General features: G+C 45.0%; 1 protein-coding gene across 3 annotated transcripts in view; it reads right to left on the bottom strand.

Moving 5' to 3' along the window:
• Positions 1-10,641, bottom strand: part of TGS1 (trimethylguanosine synthase 1) — a 51,560-nt gene extending 40,919 nt beyond the window's left edge. Inside the window, exons 1-4 of one of the 3 annotated variants that reach the window (XM_025214181.1) lie at positions 10,364-10,641; positions 6,983-7,009; positions 6,805-6,869; positions 3,000-3,169 (exon numbers count right to left, since the gene is read on the bottom strand). In XM_025214181.1, the coding sequence (XP_025069966.1) occupies positions 3,000-3,169; positions 6,805-6,869; positions 6,983-7,009; positions 10,364-10,449 (348 nt within the window). In that variant the 5' untranslated portion in view covers positions 10,450-10,641. Of the gene's footprint in view, positions 1-2,999; positions 3,170-6,804; positions 6,870-6,982; positions 7,010-10,363 lie in introns of those variants that run through there. The other 2 variants (XM_006032432.2, XM_025214182.1) reach the window with 2 other exon arrangements.
• Between the last annotated feature and the right edge of the window lie 16,640 nt (positions 10,642-27,281).

The following is a 27,281-nucleotide window of genomic DNA, read 5'->3' on the forward strand; positions in this document are numbered from 1 at the left end:
TTCTGTTACTACACTAACCCCATAATCTTTTCTGACAGACCTAACAAATATATTTCTTCTTTATGACACACAACCTGAAGCTGAGGGTAGAAGGGGGAGGGCAAGGAAAGAAATCACCTCCTGGCAAATATGTACTCACTGCTGACAGACAGACAGACAGACAGAGACAGACAGACCCACACATGCACCCACACCCACTTTACTAGAATTATTTAATCGAGAAGACAGTACAAGGAACCAATTAATATGGGGAAGGGTGATGGAAGTAGAGTAATGGGAGTGCAAAACTGGGTGATCCCAGCTAGGTGACCATCCAGTCTCCTCTTGAAGATATCCAGGGTAGGCTGTTGCACCACCTCTGGAGGAAGTTTATTCCACGGTCTGGGCACTCTGACTGTGAAGTTTTTCCTAACGTTAAGCCTGAAACAGTCTTCCAGGAGCTTGTGGCTATTACTCCTGGTTTTTCCCAAGGGTGCCTTGGTGAACAGTTGTTTGCTGAGCCCTTGATGTATTCCCCTGATGTAGTGGGAAGCTGCTACCAACTCCCCTGTCAGTCTTCTGTTTTTTAGGCTGAAGAGTCCCAAGTCCCTCAACTTTTCCTGGTATGGCTTGCCTTGCAAATCTCTGATTATACAGGTGTGGCCTTCTCTGGACTCTCTCAAGCTTCTCCATGCCTTGTTGAAGTGCGGCACCCAGAACTGGATGTAGTACTCCAGCTGCAGTCTCACCAATGCCTAGTAAAGTGGTAGAATCACTTCCTTGGTTTTGCTTGAGATGCATCGGTCGATGCACACCAGAGTACCGTTTGCCCTGCTGGCTACAGTATTGCACTGGCAGCTCATGTTCTGTTATTACCCCTAGATTCCTTTCAGTCACGGTGCTAGTCAGTTTGGCACCACCGAGTGTGTAAGTATGCTGGGGACTGTTCGTCCTCAGATGGGGCACTTGACACTTCTCAATGTTGAACTTCATCTGGTTCCAATCTGCCCAACTTGTTAACTTGTCTAGGTCCACCTGCATCTGTAGCCTATCTTCAAGTGAGACCACGTTCTCCCTAACTTGGTGTTGTCTGAGAATTTGGCCAGTGAGATCTTTACCCTCACATCCAAATCACTGATAAAGATGTTGAAAAGCACTGGACCAAGCACTGGTCCCCTGAAGGACACCATTGGCCACTTCTCACCAGGATGACAGTTCCATTCATGAGAACTCTCTGGGTCCTACCCTGCAGCCAGCTTCCTATCCACCTGACTGTCAAGCATTTAAGCCCACAATCCTTCAATTTTCCCGTGAGAACATCTTGAGATACCAGATCAAAGGCTTTTTAAAAGTCTAGGTATACAATGTCGACCTTCTCCCTCTTGTCCCGGTGGCGAGTTACCTGATCTAAATCTGCCAAACTACTAAAACTTGTCAGTAAAGGGTAAACAGAACAAGCTTGTGTTATGCTAAGCACAGCTTACCATGATCAAACACTACACCAATGAAAAATTAAGCATCATTACATTCCTTTATTAAATTCATTCTCAGAAACACTTGTCAGCTGCAGATGTTAAGTTTCCTTATGTTGAAAAAGGAGCTTCAAAATTCACTTGAATTTATGATTGAACTTTCAAGATGATTGGGACAATTGATGTTCAAGTTTTTAAATGAGAAGTTCAGCTAGAAATGGCTTGAATTATAATGCCGTCATCCAAACACTGCTAAAGAAAGCTTGCAAGGCTGTGTACACACATTCAAATGATCTGGAAGAATTCTTCCAGATTTATTCTCCTGGTAGAGAAACTTACCCAGAGCTGTGTGTAGACATTTGAATGCCAAGGCCCTGAAGAATGGGGAGTTTGTCATGCTGAAATTGTGCGGGTGGGGTGGGGGAGATGTCTGTGCACCTATCTCAGCGTGGTGTACAAGCTCCCTTAGCCTGCCTGGAGATAGATGGCAGCAGTATATAGGGCCCTGATTGGCTATCTTGGACTGCCCAAGGTCATCCTGTGTTTCCCTGCAGCACAAGATGGGGATTGTGAAGGGGGTGTTCTGCTCCCTGCTGGAGCAGCAGATCCAGTAACCAACACACTGACTCCGGGGGTGGAGGGGGAGTGGGGAAGGTGCTGAAGGACTATGCTCTCTTCTGGCAGTAGCCATTTGTATAGACATTCACTCTCCTAGGAGCAACTCTCTTGGAAATGATTTAACCTTGGTTGCTCCCAGGTTATTTTTCTCCTGGTAGAGTTATTTTTACTCTGGGAGAAAAAGCCTGAACATTTGTACATGTGATGTTTCTCCTAGGAGAGCAGCAACTGTCCCAGGAGATAATGAACGTTTGTACAAAGGCTTATTTATATTTTCTTAACATCCAACTGTTACCTAACTGAACTTCTATTTTTGGAAACATCTCAGGAATTACTTATATTTATGATCCAAACTTTTCTATTACAAGTCTGGGGAAAAAAACCCAACCCAAAATCCCAATACATGCAACAGCTTTTAATCAAACCTATTTCTTCACATTACTTGCAGCCACTTCAGAAACACAAGCTGGACCAACAAAATTTGTTGTCACATAATCAGTGCCAATCTTTCAATCATAATACTTCTCTTACAGCTGTCCTACGAGACTTTGTATTAACATGTAAAGCACCGCTTACTCTCATCACTGCCCTGTTTAAAAATGTAGTTTGTTTTGCATCCAAGTACTTTTGTAATACCATGTACAGTTTAATTCAAAGCTAGGATGCTCTTTGGGCTTGAAGCCACTTGTTTGTGTGGTCATGTGTGCAGCATGGTTTTTAAAGCACACGGCTTTTGTTCTATTTATTCACAATCTGGTTCATTTGATAAATGAATCAGAACCTGATCCTGCAAGTTGCTCTATACTGACCCTCCCTTTACCTGTGAGGAGACAAACCACACAGGATTAAAATTAGGTTTATGGCATATCTACACGGCAGACACAAAGCTCAGGTTGAAATACCAAGAAACAGAAGTAAAATGGGTTTTACCACAAATTCCTTGAGAGCTGATTGTCCACCAAACTGAAGTGGTAGCCCCATACGCCTCATTAGTTCAGCCTCTGAGTCGAGTTCAGCCTCATCTGGGCCCAAGGCATGATTGCTATTTGAACCTTCTGTCACACTGGGATGATTATCCTCCTCCCCTTTTTCTTCCTCAGCTAATAGGAGAGGAAAAAGTAACAAGTTATATTAAGTTATGAAATAAAACCTGTGCAAATGTGTAAACAAAATATTAAGAGACAGCAAAGGAAGAAAATGCTTCATAGGACTTCTTATGACATGCAAATATAACACTAAAATTCAGGGGAAAGGGCTGGCTGCTTTATCAGTGTATTATGAGAGGGTCAACAAAGCTCATATAATATTACAAGACACAGTATACCAAAAATGCCAATAAATAATCTAACAAATCTTGCTTAGTGCCCAAGTCATCGTTTGTTTTTCTCTCACTCCTTATTTATTTAAAAGGTTGACAATTACAGATATGCATAATGTTACAAAAATAATTGAGCAAAGAGGCACTACATATTAGTATGGTTTATTAAATACTGAATTTGTGATTCTGTAGAGAAAACTGGTTCATGGATATTTAATAAAGCATATGTAGCTCAGGATATATTTATAACGGAGTTAACAAGGAACACCAAGTCTTTTACTAAAATGTGCTTTCTAGGTATTAATTAGTGAGTATACCAAAACATAGTTATGTGCATAAAACAAAAATGGGTGTGTCAATTTCTGACACTTTTACCATTCTGCCATATCATCTTATCTCACAAGCCTTTTCATAACATTTTCTTGCTCCTCCTCTCTCTCTCAGCCTAGCCGCTGAAGTAGTTGCCTACAAGAACTCATGACTTCCTAAACCAGTTAATCTTTATGTTGCCAACCCATCCTGCCTTCAGCCTGTATGGAAGGCTTAATTTCAAGGGACTCATTAACGGGGGCATAAAGTCAGAGAGAAGTAAAGCTGAAAGGGACCTCTAGAGGTCACCTAGTCCAACCCCCCATTTAAGGCAGGATCATCCCTATCCCAACTATCCTATACTTTCCATAATCTAAACTCATTACATAAGACTACCATCAACCCTGACACACCACAGACCGAACACCTCAACCTGTCACAAGTAAACCAGAGGAACCACAGCAGCCAACATCCTGCTTCTATGAAACCCTAACCCCAACCCTCCCCTACCAGAAGGCAAACCCGCCCCCCCGCCAATAGTTGGTACCAATCTAACCATGAGGTCAAATTCCTTCTTGACCCCAAATATGGTGATCAGTCTGACCCTGAACAAAGGGGCAAGACTATCTTGTCAGGAAGCTCCAGCTCATGTCCCACCAGAAGCATTGACACACCCCAGTCAAAGTCCCCAGCCTTCGCTGTAGCTAACACCCAATGCCTCTGAGGAAGGTTTAAAAACATCCTGACGTAGCAGAAAGGGGAGGAGAGGAGGGGGAAACAAGCAAAGCCCAGACGCATGGGAAACAGAACACAGGCATAACTAAGCCTAGATCATTCCTGACCAGGGGCTGTCCAACCTCTTCTTGAATGCCTCCAGTGATGGAGAGTCTACAACTTCCCTAGGCCGTCTCTTTACCAAAGAAGTGTTTCTGGATATCAAAACTAAACTTACTTTGCTGTAACTTCAAGCCAGTGGTCCACACCCGCCTCTCTGCAACAAGAGAGACAAGGTGCTTTCCCTCTTTTTCATGGTAGCCCTTCAGGTATTTGAACACTGCTATTATGTCCACTCTTAAGCTCCTTTTCTGCAAGCTGAACATGCCCAGCTCCTTCAGCCTCTCTTTATGACTTGCTTTCCAAGCCCTTTTATCATCTTTGTCACCCGCCTCTGGACACTAACTTTTCCACATCCTTTTTAAAATGTGGAGCCCAGAACCACATGCAGCACTCCAGATGAGGCCAAACCAGTGCCAAGTAAAAAGGCACGATCACCTCTAATGTCAATTGATGTTTCTATTGATGCAAGACAAAACTGCATTCACCTTTTGTGCAGCTGCATCACAAGACTCATACTTAGTCTATAATCTACCACGACTCACAAATCCGTTCTTATAGTGCTGCCATCCAACCAAGTGTCATCCATTTTATATTTGTTTTTGATTATTCCTCCCAAAGTGTAACACCTTTCATTTGTCTGTGTTCAACTTCATCTGTTAGCTCTAGCTCAACTTTCCAACCTGTCAGGATCCTTCTGAACAGTCCTCGCATTCTCCACCGTTTGCAATCCTCCTCAGTTTCACATTACCTGCAAACTTGCTCAAGAAGCTCTCAATTCCAGAATTCAAATTGTTAATAAACACAATGAGCAGCACTGGTCCAGGACAGACCCCTATGATATTCTACTTGAAACCTCCTGCTACTCTGCTCTGACATGAACCCATTAATAATTACCCTTTGCTTATGACTATTGATCCAGTTATCTATCCATCCTGTAGTACTTTTATCCAGCCCACATTTCTTCAATTAGTTTATGAGAGGGTTGTGCGGGACTTTGTCTAAAGCCTTGCTGAAGTCCAGATACACTACATCCACTGCAATCCCTTCATCTACTCAAGTAGTTACTTTCTAAGAGGAGATCAGGTTTGCTTGGCAATTTGTTTTCTATAAATCCATGCTGGCTGCATGTGATCAGCTTGTCATCTTTCAGATGCTTGCAAATGGCCTTCCTTAGGATATGCTCCAATAACTTCCTGGGTATTGAGATGAGGCTCTGTAGTTCCCGGGAACCTTCTTTTTGCCTTTTTCAGTCCTCTGGTACCTGGCCCATTTGCCATGACTTCTTGAAGATCACTGCCACAGGCTCCATGATCTCTGTCAGTTCCTTCAGGACACTGGGATGAAGTTCATCCAGCCCTGCTGACTTGAATTCTTCCAGGCCAAACAAAAGCTCTTTGACCGTCTCTTTTATCTCCTCCCTCATCTTGTCCCCTCCTTATCCAGATGATCCCTATTAGGTGTCTGGCTGCAGCTTTATTTTTTTTTGTGAAGACTGAAGCAAAATAGTGTTAAATAGATCTTCCTTTGCATCTTCAGTTAGGAGTCCCCCCTAGCTTGTTAAGAGGACCCACAACTTCCTTGGTCCTCCTTTTCTGGCCAGCATATTTCTAGAACATCTTCTTGCTGTCCTTAACCTCCTCTGCCAGTTGCATCTTATTATTTATCTTTGCCTTCCAGATTTTGTCCCTGCAGGTTCTTGTTATTTCCTGGTATGCTTCTTTGGTGACCTGACCACTCTCCCATTTCCCGTATGTTTTCTGTTTGCATTTGAGGCATTTTAGAAGCTCCTTGTGCAGCCATATTGGTCTTTTACCATTCTTGTGCTTCTATTGTATTTGGACAGTTTCTTGTTACGCTTTCAATACTGTGCTCTTTAGAAGCTCCCAGCCCTCCTTAGTGCCTTTATTTTTTAATCTATCCTCCCATGACACCCACCATGCCTATTAACTCCTTGAGCTGGATGGAATCTGCCTGATTAGGAATTCAAATGACAGGAGTCAAGCAGCAGGGGGAGGGGAGGCTGAAATAGTCAAAACACACAGTATAATTATTATTTCAATGTAAAATCATAAAAAAAGAAAATCAGCTACTTTTAGAAAAAAATAAGGAATCGTAAATCAGAAATAAGGATTCAATTATGGACTAGTGTTATTCAGCACACCCAGATCCTGAATGACCAATGTAACTGTAATTATGCAAATATTATCAACCAATTCGAGTAGCCAAAATAAGATCTATCCCTAAATTGTCTAACTATGAGTTAAACCTTACCTGTACTGTCATTGACATCTTTGACATAAAATCCCTTTAATCCTAGTTTATATAGTTTTCGATCCCTGTAAAACAAATGGAAAAAATGGAAGCACTGAAGCACAGTTATCAATAAATACATAATATATATATATAGACAAATAGAAAAACAAGAAAATGAAAAGAGAAGGCAACATACCAGAGACTGATGAATAACAGAATATACCTGTATGAAGAAGATGAGCAGAAAATACAAGTTGTATGAAGAGCTAAAATGTGGTGCTTTATATATCCTGAATACTATTCAGGTACTACTTAACTTTACAGGTGCCAAGACCCTGCAAGTCACCACTGTTTTTATTCTACCAAAAAGGCCAAAAGCTGTGTTTGTACACATGTCCTAAAGTGCCTCAGTGATGACACAGCTAATAGGCTAAGCATCTACAACTGAGATCCACAAACTATGCATTCCTTTGCCTGTCACCTCCACCTGCTAGGCATTTCTAGGCCATATACACTGGATTGGGCCCTGTATAAAACAGAAGGCATGACTGCATTGATTGCAGCTGTAACCTTCCAGTTAGATGATAACTCAGTGGTCACAGCACTCACCCAAGACGTGTGAGACCCAGGTTCAGTTCTCAAAGGAAAGAACAAGCCAACACATCCTAGGAGGTGTCCTGTGACTAGTAGAGTACTTTGAACAGGGAAAGTCTCAGTCTTCAAAGCTGAAGCTGTTCTACTGCCTCTAAGTAACTTAAAAATGTACTTAGCCAGAAGAAAGAGAGAGCACAACATGGAGCAGAACTCTGTAGAAAGTAGAGCACTTACCAAAGTGAGGGGAACTTAGGTTCCAGACCTTATCCCGGGGGCAACCAAATTAGGACCCGCAGGCTGGATCTGGCCTGCACAACTGTGTTATGTGGCCCATAGGGCTCCCCACAGATCCAGAAATGTGGGTGTTTAGAGCAAGGGTGGGCAAAAAATGGCTCATGGGCTGGATACAGACCACCAAAGGATTTTATCCAGCCTGTGGCAGGTCCCTCAGTCCTACCCAGCCCAGACACAGGGGGCAGCCCAGGTGATGGTGCATTTGGCTGGTTCTGCCCCAGGTGTGCAGCAGGCCCATCTGGTGGTTGCTGCCAGTATCCCTGTTGACATCAGACCAGGTCCTGTGGCTTTTGCTCCCCTGCCTGTCTAGCCTGCACCAACTAATGGGGCCGCTGGACAGAGCAGGTAAGCGAAGTCTCCAAGGAGAATGTCCCAAGACCCCAAGAGCAGGGTAGGTAGATGGGATGGGCCTGCAGGTGGACAGGGAGCAGTGTTCAGGAGCGGAGCAGGCAGGAAGGGCCAGAGCTGGGATTGCAGGATGGTGACAGCGTGGGGCCAGGGCCTGGGGCAGAGCCACAAACCACTCCCCACGTGTCCCTGCAACAGGTGGCAGTTCCACAGGCAAAGACATGTGGGGAGCAGATCGCAGATCTCCCCTGGGCCCAGGCCCTGGCCCTACAGTGTCACAGCCCTGTGATCATGGCCCTGGCCCTGCCCGCCATTCTGCTCCTAGATGTTGCTCCCTGCCTGCCTGAGGCCCCATCCCATCCACACTTGTGACCTGCCCGTGGGGTGTTCCCCCCGCTGCACCAGGTTAGCACACCCCGCCTTCCCCCCCGCAGCCTGGGACACCTCACCAAAACTCCCTAAGTGGCCTTCCAACCCAAATTAGAGTGGTGGCAGCATCAACTGCTACAGCTCCCAGTGCTACAACAATTGATGTTGCTGCTGCTCGTCTTGCTGACAAATTTCCAGAACCCTGGAGAACAGTGTAGGCTGAATCTGAAGTATGCAGCTATATCATCTGGACCACAGGACTGCTTACAGAGGCAAAAATTTAGCAGCAGGAAGAGTGGTGGCTGCCATAATTGCTGAAACTTCTGGAGTTAATACTACCACTGCCAAATTCCCGCCCCATGAGACAGATGACATCTACATGCTCTGGATATGACCTGCAAGCTGGCCCCACACAGGAACTGGCCTATGGGGCTGGATGAGTTAGATAAAAATGCATTAAGTCAGTGGTGCCTCAGATGAGCAATCCATGCAGCAGACTGGAACCCAGGATGCCTCTCTTCCACGTGAGTGCGCAAACTCTTGGCCAGAAATGCTCTCTCCTTCGCACCCAGAGGCCTTTCATTCTTAGTACAGTGTGAAAAGAGCTTCAACCAGAAGGGTTGAGAAGTTTCCAGGCACAGAAATGCCTATGGACTAACACAGCAGTTTTCAAAATAGGATATGCAGCACTTTGCTAGGGGACATATGGCTGAATTTGAATAAGCTTCTGACTGGCCAATGCATGGTGAATAAGAGCACTGCCACATGTTGACGCTGGGGACAGGAGCGGAAATATTCTGCAGGTAAAAAGGTACATGGCCAAAAAGAGACAGAAAACCTGGCCTACAAGATGGACATTCAGCTTTAACGGAATCAAACATATCCCTAGAAGGGAAGGAAATGAATCCTGGGTCTCCCAGACCAGGGGAGCATGTTCTAACCACTGAGTCATCATATAAAAGGGGGTACAGCACCACCTCTTCCTGCTCTTTTTTAAATGAGACACCAAAGCCATTCTTGAGAAGAGGCATCAGCACCTATCCCCATAGCTTCTGGGCTGCAAATCCAGAGTGGGAGGAGACACCTGTCCCAGAAAGGGGCAGGCTTCAGGACATGCCCTGCCCTCAGTGTTTCCCTACTGACCAGCTTGCACAGGCTCCTGCTCAGCACAGTGAACTTTTCTGATCCTGTACTGAAACACTTGTTAGCCCCTTCTGATATACCACTGTGGCACATGGACCAGAGCCCATCAAGTAGAGCTATAAGCCCCCTTGGTGAGCAGGGGCACTAAGGGCACATCCCTGATTGCTTGGGACAACTGAAAGACAAAACAGGGGCAGGAGTAGGGGTCACAGGTTCAAACCAAGTGCACCAAGGGGGGACACCAAGCCGAGCACTGGACAGCACCCACTGGCCCTCAAACGAATCCAAGGAGCCAGAGGACACTGTCTAGTGAGACTCTATCCAGAGACATGACTAGAACAGGGACAGGACAGGAAAGCGGCCACGAAGTCCCTGGGGGTTTCCCTGGTGGCAGTCTCCTTCCTGGGGAGACATATTGCCAGCTTGGCTAGGGCCAGAAGGAGGAGTCCTGGGACTCAGTGGAGCCTCACAACAGGGTGGGCAAAGTGCTCGTGCCCGGTGCATGCCCTGAATTGGGCTGTGCACTGCACAGGATGCACAAAACCCAGCTGCGCTGTGGGGGACCCCGTGGAGATATGCACGCACTCCCAGGGCGGCTACTGCAGCATCGCTCTCCGAGAGCCTCGGTGCTCCCCAGAGCGGCACTGCGGCGGCCTCGGCTCCGGGGGCCCCACTGGCTCACAGACCCCTGTCCCGGGCACCCGGCGGCCGTGGACAAACACCCGCCGCCTCCGCCCCTGGGCCCGGCGCAGAGACCGGGGAGAGCAGCGCTACCCGCTGTGAAACGACGGGGCCGCCTGGCGCCAGGCCCGGCAGGGGCCATACTCACTCGACGAAGGCCCGCGAGCAGCGGCACAGGATGCAATCGGCCGCCCCCGCCTGCAGCACCAGCTCGGCCACCACCAGGCTCCGCATGTTGCGCGCGGACAGCGCGGCGCTCACGCTGTCCCCGCGCCGCTCTGCCCCAGTCGCACGCGTTCCTTCCGCCGGAAGTGATCACGGCGCGCCCCGCTCAATACTGCCCGGCCTCTTTCCGCGGTGCGGTCTTGTGGTGCGCATGCGCCTGCTCTGAAGTGGTTGGCGGGTCTCGGCGGTCTGCCGGCTCTGCTGGGCGCGCACGGGGGTTACCGCAGCTCCGGGGGCCGCTGGCGGAGAAGGAGTAGCGACGTCCTCGCTTCACGTCAGCACCTCATGGCATCGTTTGGGAATGATTAACAAACTTCCGTAAATGAATCAACGCTGAACCAGTTTCATGGGCAGACAAGGTTCTTGGGGTTAATCTGATATCTTGTATTAGACCAAGTAAAACAGTTGGGAAAGAAGTCTTCTGTGCAAGCTTTCGGGTGTCAAAAAAAGAAAGCTAGCGAAGAAATTTCTCCAACCATTTTAGTTGGTTTAATAAAAATTATTGGATTGGCCCGAAGAATCTTGTCTGCCCATGTCCTCAGACCAGCACGGCTACCTGCGCCCCCAGAACCTCTTCCATGGGTTTTTTCACCGTTGTGAACTAAGTGCTGAATTATTCTAATAACCTCAGCACGATAAACTATTTATGCTTGCGTGCAAATGCAACCACTGACAGGTCCTTGGGTCATCTGCCTTCCCACGTAAAAACAACAGAAGTTATAAGTGAAATATCTCAAAAGTCACTCATGGTTGGTCATAGTATCATAGAAAGCGAGGGTTGGAAGGGAGCTAAGGATGTCACATCTAGTCCAACCCCCTCCTCAAGGCAGGACCATCCTTAACTAGATTATGCCAGCCAGGGCTTCGTCAAGCCGGGCCTTAAAAAGCTCTGAGGATGGAGATTCCACCACCTCCCTGGGTAACCTGCTCCAGTGCTTCAACAGCCTCCTAAAGAGAAAAAAACTTCTAATATCCAACTAAGACCTCCCTTGGTGCAACTTGAGCCCATTGCTCATTCATGTACACGAGGTCATTCATGTACAAAAGAGCAACATCTGTGTCCAGTTTTGGGTCCCTCACTACAGAAAGGACATGGACAAGTTGGAGAGTCCAGCGGAGATGAAAATGGTTCAGGGGCTGGGGCACATGGCTTCCGAAGAGAGGCTGAGGGAACTGGGTTTATTTAGTCTTCAGAAAGAAGACTGAGGGGGGATTTGATAGCAGCCTTCAACTACCTGAAGGGAGGTTTGAAAGAGGATGGAGCTAACCTATTCTTAGTGGTGGCAGATGACAGGACAAGGAGCCATGGCTTCAAGTTGCAGCACAGGAGGTTTAGGTTGGATATTAGGAAAAGCTCTCTCACTAGGAGGGTAGTGAAGCACTGGAATGGGTTACCTAGAGAGGTGGTGGACTCACCATCCTTGGAGATTTTTAGGCCTGGCTCGCCAAAGCATTGGCTGGGATGATCTGGTTGGGGATGATCCTACTTTGGTCCTGAGGTCCCTTCCAACCCATAATTTTCTATAATTCTATCTCCTTGAGATTAAGCAAGCATTTTTCTGTTTCACAGACTGGTTTTTTATTTGTCTTGCTATCTTCAGTGACAATCAGCAATTAACCTTTAATCAAACATTGTAACTTTAATAAAAGGCTCACACAAAAATTTGGGTGAAAGACTGGACTAATGCTTTTAGAGGAAAATCTCTTACAAATTGTGGTTTGGGACTCAGTTTTTCCATGCAGGCCTGTCTGTATCGCATAAAATGTAGCCACTGTTTGTAATACAAGATCTTTTAACATTCCATTCTAAGGAAATGTGGGTGTATTTCTTACTGGTATTAGGCTGAGTTTAGATGTATATGGTGTGATGCATGGTAGAAGAGAAGAACATTTCCAGATTTTGAAGTTCAGTGGAAGTCTTTCCATTTCACTGTTACTCTTGAGTGAAGACTAGGCCTTGACATGTCAACATGGGGTCAGCCCAAGTAAGAACCGGAGCTGACAGCCTTCTAGGCTGCCTGTATATATGCTTGGAGGTAGGGGGCGGGGAAGGGGAATTAATTAGAGTGGTTTCCCTGCAGCTGCTCTAATTTAAAGGGCTCACTGTCACATGTATTAAGCCTCTCCACATTTCAAAATGGCTGTGGGGGTGCTTTAACCAAAGCTCATTCAACGAGGTTTAGTTAAAGTGCCCACGCGGGCATTTTGAAACGTGGGGGCAGGTTTAATACATGTGGCGGTGAGGCAACAGTGGAGCACTCTAATTAGAACACAAAGCAGACTCAGTTAATCAAGTCTGCTTTAATGCATTCTAATTAGAATGTGAACAAGCATGTTTATAGGCAGCCCTACATTTTAATTTCCTCCCATTCAGCTTGGTAACAAAGTTCCTTAGCAGCTACAGTTATACAGGTGTGTCTGTTTTTACCTAGTTGTAAGCAAAAAGTGGAAGGAAAACAGATGACAGTATAATGATGTGGATGCATGACAAGGTATGGTTGGCCTTCCTGACTGCATCCCCACACTGTCAGCCCATGTTCATTTTGGCATCAATAATGACTCCAAGATCCTTTTCTGCCTCTGCACTGATGAGAAGAGAGTTCCCCAGCCTGTAGGTATGCTGCTGGTTCTTCCTCCCCCGGTGCAGCACCTTGCACTTGTCAGTGTTGCAACCCATCCTGTTCTCATCTGCCCACCCCTGTAACCTGTCTAGGTCCAATTGCAGCCTATTCCTCCCTTCTAGCGTGCCCACTTCCCCCCACATCTTAGTGTCATTTGCGAATTTGAACAGGGTGCTTTTTACCCCCTCGTCCAAGTCGCTGATGAAGACGTTGAACAGTGCAGGCCCGAGGACCAAGCCCTGGGGAACCCCACTGCCCACATCCCTCCAGGTCAAATAAGACCCATCCACTACCACTCTCTGGGTGTGGCCCTCCAGCCAGTTAGTGAACCATCTGACTGTGTAGGTATTGACGCCACAGTCTCCTAGTTTTTTAATGACAATGGGGTGAGAGACAGTGTCGAAGGCCTTCCTAAATCCAGAAAGACTATGTCCACCACGACACCTGCGTCTAAGGATTTTGTGACCTGGTCATAGAAGGCCACCAGGTTGGTCTGACAGGACCTGCCTCTGATGAACCCATGTTGGTTGCCCCTAGAAACAGATTGCTAAGAAAACATCTAAAACTCCTGACTTCTTTGATTATAGAGAGGAAGTTGGCTTGCCTGGACTTAAGTATGTCTCTCTAAACAAGTTAGTGTGCAGCGCTGCAAACCTGTCTATCATTTCTATCTCAGGTAAAATAAATGTACCCATATTTGTTTTCCCTTCTTTTTCTAGTCTTCTAAACAGGTTTCTAAATACTAACATGTTATAGCTTCTTCTTCTGGTTTTTAGCAATTGTCAGTCACAGGCAGTATGTATGTATTCTGTAGCCAAGTCCCTGGGTACTCTTGTGGCAAACTGAACATCATCATGTGAGTTCAGTATATAAACAAGACAAAGTTCCAGCTGCAGTTAGGTTTTCACCATCATTTCTCTGGACTTTTGCTGCCATCAGCCAGAAATTCCCCCACGCCTGGGACTTTACTACTCTGTAGCCATGAATATATCAGGAAACAATTACGGGAGGGAGGGAGAGCTGGATAATTTGGAGGAAAACAGGAATGAAAATTAGTGGAGTGGAAGAGAGATACAATGAACAGAATTGGTATATACCTTCTCATACACTATTTTCAATTAAGGCAGGTAGAATTTTGGCTTCTAAAATGACTTCAAAATGGTGACTCTAAACATTTATTTTATTTATTATTTAGTTTATTTAGTTATTAGATTATATGCCACCCTTCCTGACAAAGGCTCAGGACAGTTTACACAAGAGGGCAAGATAACTTATAAAAAATGAATGAGAGAACAAAACCGGAGAAACAAAATAACAAAAAACCAATTGACCAGGGGTCAGAAACTTATCGTCTGTGGACCAGATCTGGCTCATGAAACCACTGGATCTGGCTCATGAAACCACTGGATCTGACCAGTAGATGTGGGTCTTCAAGAAAAGGTTGCTTATCCCTGCAATGGAGTATTAAAATCACCTCTAGAGAAAACATCCCCTAAACAATATCCCAGCTTAGCCTTGTCTGCCAAACACCTGCTCAAATAGGAGCAAATCTTACAGCAATTCCAAAAGATGTCCAGGCTTGGGCTCTGGCAGGACTCAAGGGGGAATTCCAGAGCTGAGGAGCAATGGCAGAGAATGACTTCCCACATGTTTTTGTCAAATAAACGTGGAGGCTCATGGTTAACCATAGGAATCATGATGCAGCATACAGAAGGCAGTCCTTTAGGTATGCTGGTCCCAAGCCATTTAAGTTAAAATTAGCATGTTGAATTGTACCTGAAAAGCTATTGGGAGCCACTGCAGACTCTGGAGTACTGGAGTTATATGCTCCTGGTGACCCAACCCCTTTCAGAAAGTGGGCCACCATGTTCTGCACCAGTAGCAGCTCGCAGATCATCATAAAGATTAGCCTCCCATACAGTGCATTGCAGTAGTCTAGCCTCTAGGTTTTGAAGGAATCAATGATTTTAGCCAGATCTGAAACTGAAATAAAAGATTTACAACCTTCCTACCAGATGGAGTTGGTAGAAGGCACTCCTAGCCACTGCTGCCACTTGGAGATAAAAGCACAGACGAAGATCAAAAAATACCCCTAGGCTATAAACCTGAGTGACATGGGGGGCTGAACCCTCACAATGTTAGGTATCCTAGTCCTCCCCACAGGTCATGCAACCTGTCCACCACAATCACCTCTGTCTTGTCTGGATCCAGCTTCAATTGGTTTACTCGCGTCTAATCTCAATTGCAGCCAGGCACTGGGAAAGGACAGAGACTGCAAAGCCCTAGGTTAGATAATAAAAATAGAGCTGGGGGTCATTAGCATACTGATGGCTCCTAACTCCTAATGTCTGCATGATCTCACCTAGTAGCTTCATATATGTGTTGACCGGGAGTGGCAACAGGACTCCAGCAGGGACAATGAGTTCACCACCCTTTGGGATCACCTACTAGGAAAGAGTAGAACCAATTAAGACTGGCTTTGTGAATATCTAGCAGATCATATAAATGCTTGATGAGCATGTTGTGGCCAACTGAAGGGATACTGAAAGATCAAGCAAGATCAGCAAGGCATAATTTCCCACTTGATCACCAGGCAAAGATCATCAGCTAAGGCCAAAAGCACAGTCTCTGTGCTATATCCAGGGATATGATCACATCTACATGTATCTGAAGCTGTTGGGCAACCACCCATTCAATGACCTTCCCCCAAAAAGGGAGCTTGGAGACACGATGATAGCTGGCTGGAGAGTCAGCATAAAGTAACGGCTTACTGAGTAGGCTGGACAATCACAAAATTAAGGACATCCAGGACCTGGCCATCACAAAGGGAAGTGTTGACAACTCTCACCAGTAATGGCCCTTGACTGGCAGTGGCAATGGAGAAGCTTGTCCGCTGCCATCTCTACTATGCCATAGTCTTTTAAGGAGGGTCATGGAAATGCCCCCCAGAAAGTTTTAAAATCCTGCTAGTTCTGTGAGGCTTTAGGGTTGGGCTAGTTTGGCTGGTCCATCACCCCAAACGGGACATTAGAAAAATAAAGATCTTAACCTTTTGAAGGCAATGGTCTGACCACCAGAGGTGTCTGAATGACCTTCCAGCCTGACCTGGACTACAAACAGGGATATTTTTTTGGATTAAACCAGGCATGCTCAACCCCCAGCCCCTGGGCCAGGTCTGGCTCGAGGGACTCCCTATGGGCCCAAAATTTTGGAAGCGGAGGAGGCAGTAGCCATTCCCTTACTGCCAAATTTTGAAACCCATGGGGAGCCCTGTGTGGACATTGTGCCCTATGTGCTAGATCAGGCATGCAGGGCATCATGGGGCCCAATCCCAGTGCCTGGGGGCAGAGCAGGGCCTGATCACAGCACATAGGGAATGGGGTGGTACAGGGCCCAGTCCTGCTGGGCACGGGTTGCATGAGGCTTTAAGGTTTGTTCTTAGCACATGGGACTAGATCCAGGCATGCAAGTCTGGGTAGAGGCAGCACAGGGCTTAACCCAGTCCCAGACTGGCCGTGCACCACTTGTCTGGCCCACGGGGCCAAAAGGTTGAGTACCATTGAATTAGAGGTATGACTCTAACTATACAGTTTTGGCCCCTTTGTTACAGCCTGGACCATGGATCTGGATTCCCCACAGGCTTAGGTACTTGATGAATCCCATGCTCCATAAAACTGTTTATGCCTGTATTCTTAGCCTCCATATTCTCAGTCTCGCAAAAAGGTTATTCTAGGTCCTTCCCCAAATGATTCAACCTCTCATCACTGTGGCTAAGTCAGGTGACATGTTGCAGAAGGATGAGCAACATATTCCAAGTCACAGTTCATCTTTGTCACTGGACAACCTGTGCCAAATATTGTATCATTTACCACAAATTACTATGGGTAGGATTAAAATCTGTTCCATACATGCCTGATTTCACAGCAATCAAGAAATCCTTCTATTACACAGGAAAAGGATAGTCATTACTTTCTCTTTCTCAAATGAGATGGTGGTCTCAGGCCCTGCCTGAAAATTGAAGACTTTCACCAGAAAGTCCAGGGTGGAATCCTGTATCTCTATCATTGTCATTATAGCTGAACAACTGATATACTGCACTTGACCTACAAGATGTCTGTTTGTGTGTGGTCATCTACCTGAGCCACAGAAAACATTTAAAATTTTGAGAGGGAGAACAGTACTACCTATACACAGTTCATTCTTTTCAGCCGTTCATCAGCTTCCAGGGTTTAAGAAATATATGTGTAACAAGGAGCTGGCGGCCCTGTTACGGAGGAGGACGGAGAGCGAGAAACTTACCAGATGGGCGGTGGGACTACCCGAAGAGATGATGTCATTCTGCCAGTGCTGGGAGCGCTCACCAAGTTGGAGACTGGAAAACTTGTAAATTGCTAATTAAGGAACTCGTATAAGAGAAGCTGGACATGATTATTTTCTTCCCCCAGAAGGGGAAAGGAACCGTGGCAAAGAGGAAGCTTGAGCAATGGAGCAGATTCCTGTGTGGAGGCACGGGAATGAAAGGGGGCAGCGTCTCCCAAGAGAAGCAGAGGGTGGTTCAGCCTGGAACACTGTGAGTGAAGCCTGCTGGAAACTCTCTGGGATAGATACCCAATATTGGTTAGAGACTTTTTGATGATAAACATCAGGATAGGATGTTTTGGACTGTATAAGTAATTTAGTCAGTCTTAAAGATCTGATGGGGAAAAAAGGAGTAAATTAAAAGCTGCGGTACCCAGCAATTAGTGATCCAATTTTCAGTTTCTCCTTTTGGTGGAGGGAGGGGAGATCTGTGGAGTGAGAACCCCAACCCCAGAAGGTTTGCCCTGGTTACACCAGTGTGTTGTCTCAGTGGGAGAGTTAGTGTCCTGGCAGCTGAGGGACTGGCTAAGCCAAAGGGGAGCATCATGTTTTTGGCACTAATTAAGATCGGGAGCTACCCACCTGTGAGTCCTAATTCTAACTCCCATCAAGTCATGGCAGGCGACAACAAACACAGGGACAGGAAGCCAAGCCAAAGTGTGTTGTCTTTTGATCAATTCAGGGATGCCCACTCACAATATGGCAGGGGTCAGCAACATTTTCCAGTGAAAGGCCGGATGACCCAGCTTGGGTCAAAGGTGGACTGGTGCTATAACCCACCCACTGCTGCTGCTGCTGCTGCTAATGTTTTTTTTTTACCACTCATCCATGGTGTGGCATGCGCCAAGTGCCTGTCTACCTGGCTGTTGCATGGTGCAGTGCAGCATAGGGTGGACAAAGGCCCCTACTGCAACAAGTTTCTGAAGGCCTCCCTACTCCTCCGAATCCACCAAATGGCTCCATTGGCCTGTTTCAACAGTTCTCTGGGCTAGATTGAGCCTGTGGGTCATAGGTTACCAACCACTGATGTCTGGCATTAGTTGTAGGCTTTTTCAGAAGGCTTGGTATCTAGCTGTTTCCATATTTGGAAAAATTGGTTAATACAAGTTGATTCAGTCAACAAATTTTGGACATCCTCCTTTTGAGTCAATCACTTTTCATCTAAACAAATTTGAAAATTAGGGTAAGTTGTGCAATGAACTGAGTCCACTGAAGCCAACTATGACTGCAACAAGTTTACCTCCAGATTTTTTGATCAGTCCTAGATCTGAGTAATATGTAGATCTGGAGATTCTTTGCTTAATAGATTCTGGAGATTCTTTGCTTAATCTTTGCTTAATAGATTGTTAAGACATCTGGTATCTACCTAGGTCCACCCAGAGGCAGTGTGTGTCTGAAACTTGTGCATCAACCACAAGGTCACCCTCAGGATATCTCTTTTACCAAATGCTGACTGTTCTGGTCTCAATAACGAATTGCCCAACAATCTTAAATGGATTTGAGATATGAGTCGCACAAGAATTAATTTGTAATTTAGATTTTTACCAACTGATAGGAAAGTCTTATTGTCATTTTTAATTTATTTCCTATTTGAATTTATGCTTTAAAAGATATTTTGAAACATGAGCGCTCTTTCAGATTAAAGTACATGTTTTTAACAAAAAAGAAGTATTTAAGATCCTAAATCCGCAACTAAATAGCTGGTAGATGCAAATACACTGTAAAATTACATAATTGAAAACTCACTTATTACTCTAATTGTTTGTTATCAGCTTAGATTTGTGTTTGGCATTTCCTTAGCATATCTTCTCCATGTATTGCTTACATATGAGGACTACATTTTTTATTAGAAGATTGCATTTCTATTAAAATGATTTCTGTCATATCCTTGATAGTCACCGTTCTTCTAATTCTATAGATTTTGAAGATTTACAGTGCCACACACATTCTCTAATTTTTATTAGAGCCATCCAGGAAATGGACTTCCATGTCTGAGAGAAATATTTTGAATTTAGAAAAACTTTTTATCCCAATTTGAAACAAAAGAAAACCCTAGGCGCCACCCCCCCTCCTCAAATAAACTTTTATTTCTTTTTGAAGTGGAAGACCACAATATTTTTAGGTGGAAACCAGGCAAACTTCCATCTTCTTTATTTTATAGTTTCCCATGGATTTTTCAAATTTCAACAAATTTTCTGACAGGAAAAGGTGCTGTTAGCTATTTCCTAATGTATTTAAAATCTGATGCAGTATTACATGTTTTATTTTGTTGTCTTGTTTAATGCGTCTCTTTTCCCAGAATCTTTAAATTCCTGTAGTTCCCTTTTAAAATAAGAACCTCTTTGAGGAACAGCATATCTTGCATGCAGGCATCTCCTACTCTTGTCATGACAGCTGCGTTGTCCTTTGTGTTCCCATTGTTCCAAGACAGCTACACAGAGTCCTCTGGAAGATTTATTTCTGTGACTTGACTGCACCCTCTGCTGACACTTTGCTGGAATTACCTCTAGGAAAGAGACATTTCTGCTTTCTCTGAAGCAGCAACAGCTTCACATGAGTTCTTCCTGGGAGCTTTGGGCTCTCTTATTAGATTATCTTTTCATCTTCTCTTTCTTTTTACATAAATGCTAAAAGTTCACCCTCAGTGACTTAGGCCATGCTTCTCAGTGATAATTTGGCTGTGAATGAATGCAGCTTATCAATTCCATCTTGAATACATCAGAACTCCTTCTTTCTCAGCATCCTGCTTTCCAAAAGCCTTATTTTGGCAGGGGTTCAAAGAACATTTTTTTCCTATTCTAGCATCATTGGAAAGGAGTTGGGTTGCATAAATTAAAGATCCATCAACTAAGGTTTACTGAAATGATAACAATCTAAAAACACTTCAGGCCCATACACATCCTAGAACTTCAAAGACTGATTCTTCTTCTTACACCTCAGCAGGTAATATTGGAAGTCTTTTGGAGTTCTTGGCCAAGCAGGAAATTAATAACTGAAAGAATGCTTTTTAATGAGATTTGGCGTACTCTTCCTGTTAGCAAAGTATTGTCTCCAGTTCCAAGAAAATAAAACAAACAAACACACAAATATTTTTACTGTAACTAAAAACGTAAGGGATTTTGCCTTTAGTATTGCTTTTATTTTCAGAATCTTTGTTTTCCCTCCAGCATCCCTGAACTTATAGTTTATTTTATTCTTTGATTTCATCCTCCCATCATGGGGAAAGTTTCTGTAAGGTTTGCCACTTCATAAATGTAATGACCAGTGGATCATTTGTAAATTATCATTTGTACAAAAATAATAAAGATTTGTAATCTTTATTATAAATGTATGAAACCAAAGGATCCACTTGTCTGATCAGATCCTTTCTGCTCCCACTTCTCCTTTTGTCACCTTCATTTACTTGTACCTTCTCTCCCTCCTGTCCACATTGTTACAGTTTTGGGAGCACTGTCTCCTGTGAGTCTGGTATAGAGAATCCCTGCAAAAGGAAGGAAGAATTTGAATGACTCCTGTCTACCATTTCTAAAATAATTGTCAACAACCAGGGAAAAGACTAGGTGTTGCTGTAAACTGTTCAATGAAAATACACAACATAGAATAGATGGCATGGTCTCCCTCTAATTTTATATTAAACTAGCCAATTGCATGTCAAGAATGATGGGGGGAGGTGGGCAGGGACAGAGCGCCAACACCCTGTCCCGTCTCCCAGGAGCTGTCTCCTCCATCCCTCCGCCAGCACCCTGCACCACTGCCCCCCAGCCCTGCTCCTGTGAGGCAGTGGAGCACTGCCATGATGGCAGAGATGGGTGGGGGGTGAAGCCAGCCTTCCTGGCCTCACTGCCCTCCCCATTCCCTCCATCCTTGCCACTATGGTAGCGCTCTGCATTCCGATTGGTTGTTTCACAAACCAATCAGAGTGCTCCAAGAGCATTACAGGTAGACAGACAGACAGACAGACAAAGCCCTTTATTATATAAGAATTCTGGTTTCTGCTTCTTCTGAAATCAGATATAAGCAGAATCACAGTAAGTCCAAGGACAGACACTGCAGATAATTAGAAACACTGGGAAAAATATCTATAGGATGAAAGATTAAAAAGGTTATTATGACTGTAGTCCAGAAAGGAGACTCTTAGTGGATGACATGACTAAAATAGGTGTATACGATAATGACTAGAATAGAGAAGGTAAGTTGTGTTCTCCTAGTCGCTTGTTCCCATAATGCTAGAAGGGAGAGATTCTTAATTTAAAAAAATAACTAAAAGGAATTATTTTTACACAATGTATCATTACGCCAGGTAATGTATCATTACGCCAGGTATGCCAGGGAGCAAGGGCTCCTGCTACTGCAAGAGGGAAGTGCTGCAGGCCAAGCCTGCTGACAGGTAGAGGAAGCTAGACAAGGGCTAGCTGCGGGAGCATAAGCAACCAGGGAAAAGCTGATAAGGTCTCCTTTGTTAATCCCTCACAGTCAAGGATGACTGTCTTCCATGACTGTCTCATCTTTGTGTCCAAAGATAGCTGGTGAGGCCTATCCGGATCAAGATGCTGCAGCTAGGACATGTGTTTCCGTGTGGCATGGGTGGCATTGGATTTTTTATTTGGTCTGTGACATGCCATTTATTTCACACTCACTTTTTCTTCTCTTGTTGTTGTTGTTGTTGTTGTTGTTGTTGTTGTGAGGATTCAAAGTACTAAGATCCATGCAGCAGACTCTTCCTCTATTTGGGGCAGTCCTGGGCGATAGTCTCCCATGAATTGACAATGATGTTGCATTTTTTTAAGTTGGCTTTGAGGACATCCCTGAAGTGCCTTCTCTGCCCTCATCTTGAGTGCACACCTTACCTGAGCCCTACAGAGCTGACAAGGTAGCTACTCAGGAGCTAGCTGCAAGAGAATAGTATGGTAGGGTAGAGTTCAAGATGAGTATAAGGGCAGACTGTAGCAGATGAAGTGAGCTGTTCACTAAGCTAAGGGAACAAAGCACATCTATGACTGGTCAGAGGAATACATGATGGTAAGAAGTGGGGATTAAAAACCTGGGCTGCTGAGGCAGAGGGGGCAGTCTGGCCCTTACCTCAGGAAAGAGAGGCACTCTTAGGATAGGCTGCTGGCCTGGGAAGGTACTTTAGGGCTGGGGTCAGCAACTCCTGGCACGCATGCCGTGTGAGGCCATGCCGTGTGAGGCCATTTTGTTGGGCATGCCACTGCTGGCCTGGGCTCTGGGCAGCTGCTGCCAGCCACAGAGCCTGGGCTGCTCCCAGTAGGTGGCTGGGAGGCTGGAGGCCATGATGCTGGGGGCCGCACATGCATGTCAAAGTGGACAGCAGGGGAGGGGCTTGAAGCAGCACAACCCCAGCCCTTCCCCTGCTGTCCACTGTGAGGCACGCATGCACCTGCCAGCCTGGAGCTGATTCCAGGGCTCCAGAGCAGGGGCAGCACCAGCCACTTCCCTGGGGGGCGGTGGGGGAGAGGAACAGGGGTAGGTCAGGGCTGGGCTGGGCCAGGCTGGGAGGCTCCACTCCTCCCAGGGCTGCCACTGCCATCTGCCAGCCCTGTGCAGCTGAGCTCACTGCACTCCTGCTCGCTCCTAGCCCAGTCTTGACCCAGACCCCTACCAGCAAGAAACTGGTGCTGCCTCTGCTGGAAGTGCTGTGCATTTGCAGGCTCAGCTGCATGGGATAGTCGGGCAGCAGTGGCACTGGGAGGGAGGGTGGCTATGGGGGGGGCCTAAGGTAAATTTTGGGTGGCTATAGCCCCCCAAGCTCCTCCTAGCACTGCCCCTGAAGCTGGCTGATGGGCAGGCTCCAGGCTGGGGCCTCGGCAGGCCATGATACAGCCCAGGGACTGGCTACCCGGGGAAGCACAGGCACTGTGGTGGTCCCAGGGCATCATCGAGTCAGACTTTGCCCTACAGCCCAGCAGGCTGCTTATGAACCATCCAAATACTCACATGCATGTGCACACGTGTGTATTTGTGTCTGGTTCTGTGTGTGTCTGTGGTTGGGTGCGTCTGCTTGTGTGCATGTACATCTGTGCATTTCTGTCTGCATGTGTGTGTTTGGTTCTGTGTGCATGTCTGCACAGGTGCACACGTGTCTGTTCTGTGTGCATGTTTGCTTGTGTGTGTCTAGTTCTCTGAATGCATGTGGCTCTGTGTGTGCGCATGGGTACGTATGTGTCTGGTTCTCTCTCTCTCTTTTCTCCTTTTTTTCCCCTTCTTTTCTTTCATCACAACATGCTCAACAAAATAAAAATATACAACAACAAAGGTAGTATATGAGGTTTTATTTATTGTCATCAGGTTTAGAATTTTTCGAAAACCTGGTATTTACTATTAAAAAGGCAACATTTATGATTATTAACTATATTAATATACAGTGCATCCTGCCATGTATCCCCCCACCCCAGTTTTGTTTTTCTGGCATGCCGGCACCTTACAGGGTAGATATTGCATTTTTTTTTGGCACTCTGGCCAAAAGCATTGCCTACCCCTGCCCTATAGGCTGAGAAGGCAGCAGTGGAGCGGGGCCTGGAGACCCAAGGTAAGTTTAAGGTGAAGATCACCAGGTCTAGGTTTATGTTTTCTTTTACTGGAGGTTTGGGCCATTGTTATGGGGGCCCTCTTCAGGGTGGAGGCCACAGGGGGTGCCTGAGGGGCACTCTGTGCTTTGAGCCATATAAGGGCCGGGGGCCTAAAGGGTGGAGGCAGAGGTGGGGCTGAGGCTGAGGGGGCTGATCTCTGAGTGAAGGAACAGAATTAGAATCAGACCCGTGAGGCGTGGATATGGCGGTAGTGGAGGCCATGATTAATGGTCCTAAAGGGAAATAGTGTCTTAAGGCAAGAGCAGAGCCTGTAAGGCAAGATAGATGCCTGTAGGGAATGAGTCAGATGGGGTCTTAGTAGCCTGGGAGTCCAGATAAGAAAAATCCAGTGAGGCAAAGGTCATTATTACCAGGTTCACTCTAGGACCCTGGGGTAGCTTCCCATGCCCTACATCAAGGTACAGCAGACAAAATATTGGGGGAATTCACCAAAGAATGGGAGTGTTTTAGGATTACGGTAGTCTCTCAGAGCTGCCATCAGGGCCAGTCCTGTTATATCAGGTAAATAACTGATAGCATATTGCTGAAACAAACAGGATTATTCATTTATATTAGAACGTAAATACACATAATTATTTTAAGTTAAAAATGTATTGAGGACATAAACTTTTGGGCTTTAGGGCACAAATCAAATTTTGTGAGGTTAGAACAAACTTGTTGTCCCAGTATGATGCATTGCAGAGTTGTGAATGTATGCTACTGCTCGCTGTAAGAGACAGGGTAATGAACTATGGCCTGGTCTACAGCATGTTACATTAGTTCCACTCTTGAGTTAAATATAGGGAAGACCTTGTACACTCAGGTAAATTTCCCACTATCAGAATGATCTAGTGCTCATTTAATGTAAATGGCATTCCTTATTTGATTTCAGAGGTATTGGATTAAGTCTGAATAGGCTCAAGGTTTTTTCCAGGACTAAGTTTGACAATAAGAACCATCCTAATGCAAAGGTACTGCACGTTGCTGGGATGGTTTTAGTCAGGGGATTAGACTACATGGCCTAGTGAGGTTCCTTCCAGACCTACTTTCCTATGATCCTATGACTGCACCAAAGAAGTATAATAATAAGAAGAGATCATTTGAAGCAGTTAGATTTTTGTTAATACTACGGGCAATTTAGAGCAAAGATTAATGCTTTTTTTAAAAAGGGTACAATACAATAAAACTGCTCTTGACTGCACTTAATATTAAATCTAGTGAGATAGTGTAGCAGAAGGCAATGGAAAATAATTCCACAAGTATTTCTGATGGAGTTGGTTTGATAAGTGGTTTTCTTGTGAACTCACATCCACTATACTTTTCAGGACTAGCATCTGGTCTGTTGATTGTATCACACTTAGTCACTGAAATTTTATAGCCTGATCTAGCAACAGCATTCTTTCTAATGTCTTGTCTTTGAGTGACTGAGGCTGATCTGTATTTTGATTGGTTTATGCTTACATCACACTTACATGAGCACACATGACCAATGAAATCATGGAGTTTTTGAAAGCCAGTGGAATCTGAGTGATGTTAATCCTTTTCTTAGTTTTGTGTTCTTTGCTTTGTGATGGCTAGATAATACAGGTACTGAATTCCTCTTCGGTGTTTCAGACTTCCCCGATTCTAGCTCTTTCAGGCCTTATAAAGTGGCTGAGAAACAACAAGAGGCAGACAAGGTTCCTTGGGTGAATGTGATATCTTTTATTAGACCAACCCAAGTAGCTGGAAAATTATTAAGCAAGCTTTTGGGTTCAAAAACCCTGAGAAACAACAAGAGGAAAAAAAAAAAAAAAGTCATCAAAATGATCTTCTTGTGGTTCTACAGTGTAATTTATGGCCTTCCAGATGTTTCTGGTCTCCATACCTATTCTTTGAATTATCATCCACCATGTGGAAGAAGGAAGAAATAACCTGACATCCTTATTGTAAATATTTCTGTTGTCAGTATTAAGTCAAGTAAAATTATTAGAGTCTGTTGGTAGAGTGGACAATGTAAAACACTATTTTTATTATTTTTTCTGGTTGATGATTTTATACGGTTTTGCTACTATTCTAAAATTTAAAACAGACTTCATTGAGAAATGGCTTTACATTTTTTAGTCAAATTTAAAAACAAACAAACATTCAAATAGTCTTCCATGTTGCTATGTAATTTGTAAATATTTTTAGTATTCAGAGGTACACATATCACTAGCATAAGAGTAACTCATCTTATTTGGTGCTTCTTTTAATTGGTTGTTTATAGCCATTTAAATACAACAAACAAAAGCCCCATGAATTAAGAGAGTAAACTTTTCCATTGGTTAAATGCCATTTAAAAAACCACAAAGTTTTACATGTATTCCTTTTAAGTCATAACAATAAGATTAAAATGACTTAAGACAGCACCTATATTGAATATCTCTGGCAAACTTACGGTATAAGGATAAAGATAATGTGAAGTTGCAATTTCTTTCCCTTAAAATGTAGGCACACTGGATTGCCAGAACTAAGATAAAAATTGCTATAATAGTTTTTGACTCCCCATTGAACATACTAAAATTAACCCCTTGTGGTTGCTTCTATAACATCTTCTCTGCTTTTAATAAGGAGCTTGTTAAATCATGGCCTGAGTTGTGCAAAGTTAATATTGAAACTGTTATGTTTTGTACTCTATTTCATAGACATTTGGGCTGGAAGGGACCCGGGAGGATCATTGAGTCCAGCCCTCTGGCCCAGGGGCAGGAAGTCAGCACGGATCAGAAGATCCCAGCAAGATAAGCATCCAAATGTGTCTTGAAGGCATTCAAAGTGGGTCCTTGAACTGCCTCCGGCTGCAGTCTATTCCAAACCTTGGAGTCTTGGACAGTGAAGAAGTTGTGTCCAGCCTGAATTGGTCACAATGGAGTTTGACCGTTCGATCTTGTCATCCGTTGCAGGGCTCTGGTGAACAGACGTTCCCCCAGATTCTGAATGAGCACCCCTGATAAACTTATAGGTGGCCACCAGATCACCCCCGAGCCTGCGCTTTTCCAAGCTGAATAGCCCCATGGCTCTCAGCCTCTCATCATAAGGTCTGTTTTCCTGACCTCTGATCATGTGTGTGGCTCTCCTCTGCACTCTCTCAAGCTTCTCCACATCCTTTTTGAATTGTGGAGCCCAAAACTGGACACACTGCTCCAGCTGTGGCCTTACCAAGGCCGAGTACAGTGGGAGAATGATGTCCTGGGATTTGCTTGAGAAGCATCTATGGATGCAAGCCAGTGTTTTGCTCGCGTTACTAGCCCCAGCA

Source organism: Alligator sinensis, unplaced genomic scaffold (genome assembly GCF_000455745.1).
Source record: "Alligator sinensis unplaced genomic scaffold, ASM45574v1 scaffold999_1, whole genome shotgun sequence".
NCBI classification, from domain to species: domain Eukaryota; kingdom Metazoa; phylum Chordata; order Crocodylia; family Alligatoridae; genus Alligator; species Alligator sinensis.